This window comes from Truncatella angustata, assembly GCF_020726525.1.
Source record: "Truncatella angustata strain MPI-SDFR-AT-0073 chromosome Unknown BKA67scaffold_7, whole genome shotgun sequence".
Taxonomy (NCBI): Eukaryota; Fungi; Ascomycota; class Sordariomycetes; order Amphisphaeriales; family Sporocadaceae; genus Truncatella; species Truncatella angustata.
This window is the reverse complement of record NW_025763387.1, coordinates 2967157-2969746: the sequence shown is the minus strand read 5'-3', so window position 1 is coordinate 2969746 and position 2590 is coordinate 2967157. Positions and strand designations below refer to the sequence as shown.

General features: G+C 49.2%; 1 protein-coding gene across 1 annotated transcript; it reads right to left on the bottom strand.

Moving 5' to 3' along the window:
• Positions 1-570: 570 nt before the first annotated feature.
• On the bottom strand, positions 571-2590 carry BKA67DRAFT_682387 (amidase; the record flags this gene model as incomplete). Its single annotated transcript, XM_046108948.1, has 5 exons — positions 571-777; positions 838-972; positions 1030-1104; positions 1160-1964; positions 2030-2590. The coding sequence occupies 5 exons, from the start codon at positions 2588-2590 to the stop codon at positions 641-643; spliced, it is 1713 nt and encodes a 570-aa protein (XP_045955699.1). The 3' UTR covers positions 571-640.

Sequence of the window (2590 nt, the reverse complement as noted above, 5' to 3'; positions counted from 1 at the left end):
AGTAATTGCAACAAGACGCACATCTCAATCAAGCACTGTAGCAATAGCGTATGAGCTGCGTCTCAGGGGCTTTACCCCGGGATCCTTGCTGAGACTGGGCCAACGGATCTACGACAACGCCCATTATGCGCAATACGGATGCTGCGCTGCAAGAGCGTTAAATAAAAGAGGGCAGGGTAGCTGTTAGTTAGAGGGGCAAAGTTCAGTCTTTATTCATTCTATACTACACCCATTGCCTATCTTGTAACTCTTCACTCTGCTGCCAACCCTGATCTGACAGCGATTCATATATACTCACAGGACGCAACATCTTCTTGCACATCATTGTAATTCTAGTTTTCCGAAACTGGCTCGAGAAAAAGAATTTACACATGATGTGAAACTGTGACAGCACGAATCTACCATTCACCCTGCCTCTATGCCAGTGTCATGTGTTTATCTACTCAGCATAGACAATGGAATATTCGTGATCAGGATATCTCTACCACTCCCTATGAGGTCACATGAAGACTCGGAGCTCTAGTAAGATGGCAGCTTTGTCGATGAAAGAACAAGACTGATCATTATTTTCCGGTAGACTAAAATATTCTCTTGTGTATCCATGTTTCTGAACAAATTCAAACCTATATAGCCACTATCATCATTGCTCAGAGTCAGTAGCAGCGGTCTTGAGTGCTTCAGAGAGCACCTCTCCGAGTGCCAATACCTTCTCTTCTTCCAGCCTACGGCCAACAACCTGAATGCCAACTGGAGCACCATGATATATCTCTGCATCATCTATATATATATATATATGAGCCACAAGCCAGGTTGATATTTATGATATCGCGAACTTACAAGAATTCCAATTTTTACCATCAATATCGTTCATGCGGCTTACGGACGAGGGAGCGATATCCATGCTTTTATCGGCAAAGGTGACAGGGACTGTCACGGCCGCATGGTCGAGCAAATTGTGAATGAGCGTATAACCTAAGAACCCAAGTGTTACAAACTGTCACGTGGTAGATGGTGCAAGCTGATTCTCACTTGAGCTGAAGAAGCAGTTATGTCTGACAGCAGCATGAGGAGCTACAGGTGCAATGATTCCATCGACGGGGCGGCCTTGATATCAGTCAGCAGTTCCAATTGAGGAGCGATAATAGTTTTTGTGACCTACCAGTGCCAGACAGTGATTTTGTCGATTCCCAATACTCGGCATACTGATCCTGGTACTCTCTGAACCTGGTCATGAGCTCATAGTACTCTTGAAGACTCATGGTCGGATTTGGCTTCTTCTTGCCAAATAAGGGCTCGAGGCTTTGAAGTAGTGGCTCTCCACTCAACTTGAGAGCATCATGCACGTCGTAAGTAGCTGCGTATAGTATATCTCCGCCAATCCAACCACCTAGTAGATGGCTTGGTGGCTTCCACTCAATGACCTTATGGCCAGCTCGGCGTGCGGCGTCCACAGTGAGCTGTACGCCGCGTGCGACAGGGGGATGCGGCCTCACTAGTCCATCGTTCGACAAAACGGCGAAACATAGTCCACCTGCAGATGCCTGAGCTCTGACTTGTTCAATGACTGATGGACGCCAGGGCAAGTTGATCACAGTAGGATCCAACTGCCATGCCTCGGTTTCGATGATAGCTCTTGTGAAGTGAATAAGATTCTCTATTTTAGTCGACATTGGCCCTACAACAGCCGGGATTACTGGCTTGCCTGCGAGTGAGGCGGCAACCCTCTTACTCGAGACCCTACCATGGCTTGGCTTCAGCCCAAAGAGGTTGTTGAAAGCGGCGGGCACCCGAAGTGATCCACCCTGATCTGCACCAACTCCAATAACTGATCCGCGGGATGCGAGCAGGGAACCCTCACCCCCAGAACTACCTCCCGGTGATAGGAGACGGTTGTATGGATTCAGCCCCGGGCCGTGAAGGTTTGAGAGCTCTTCACCTAGCATCAATGTCTGCGGGACGTGGGTCTGAGGCAGGGACTTGTCAGCAGCAGCATCTCAGGTAATTGGCAGGCAAGGTGTTTGAAACCTACCTTTGCGATGATTATTCCCCCCAGAGCCTTGATCTGCTTGACCAGTAGGCTCTCGGTCTCGGTAGTTTCTTTCCGGCCGAGCCAGCCAACATATCCCATTGCTGTCTCTAAGCCCTCCACTCTCAGTTGATCTTTGAGACTAACCGGTATGCCGTGGAGTGGCCCTACGAGTTTGTTGTTAGCTCTGAAGTATGCATCCTGGGATTTCGCTTCTTTGATGGCTTCCTCGAACCGGATCTCCGCAATGGAGTCCGTCATCTGGTGGTTAATAGCGGCTCGATGGCAAAAGGCAGTGACTAACTCCTCAGCTGTGAGCTGCTGGGATCTGTACTTGTTCAGGATTGCGGTAATACTGGTTTCGGCGGTAGCAGCGAGTTCCTCTGTACTGAGTCGCGCCCCAAGCGGAAGCGTACTCAGAAACTCATCTGTCGTGACATCAAGATCTGGCGAGTCCGTGCTGGTTGGCATGGAGCAGAACGATGCTGGCAGACGCCATTGGGCTGGTATTTTTGAGAGCACATCGGCTCGTTTGTTTTTTGCGATCTCTTCCCATGGTGTCAT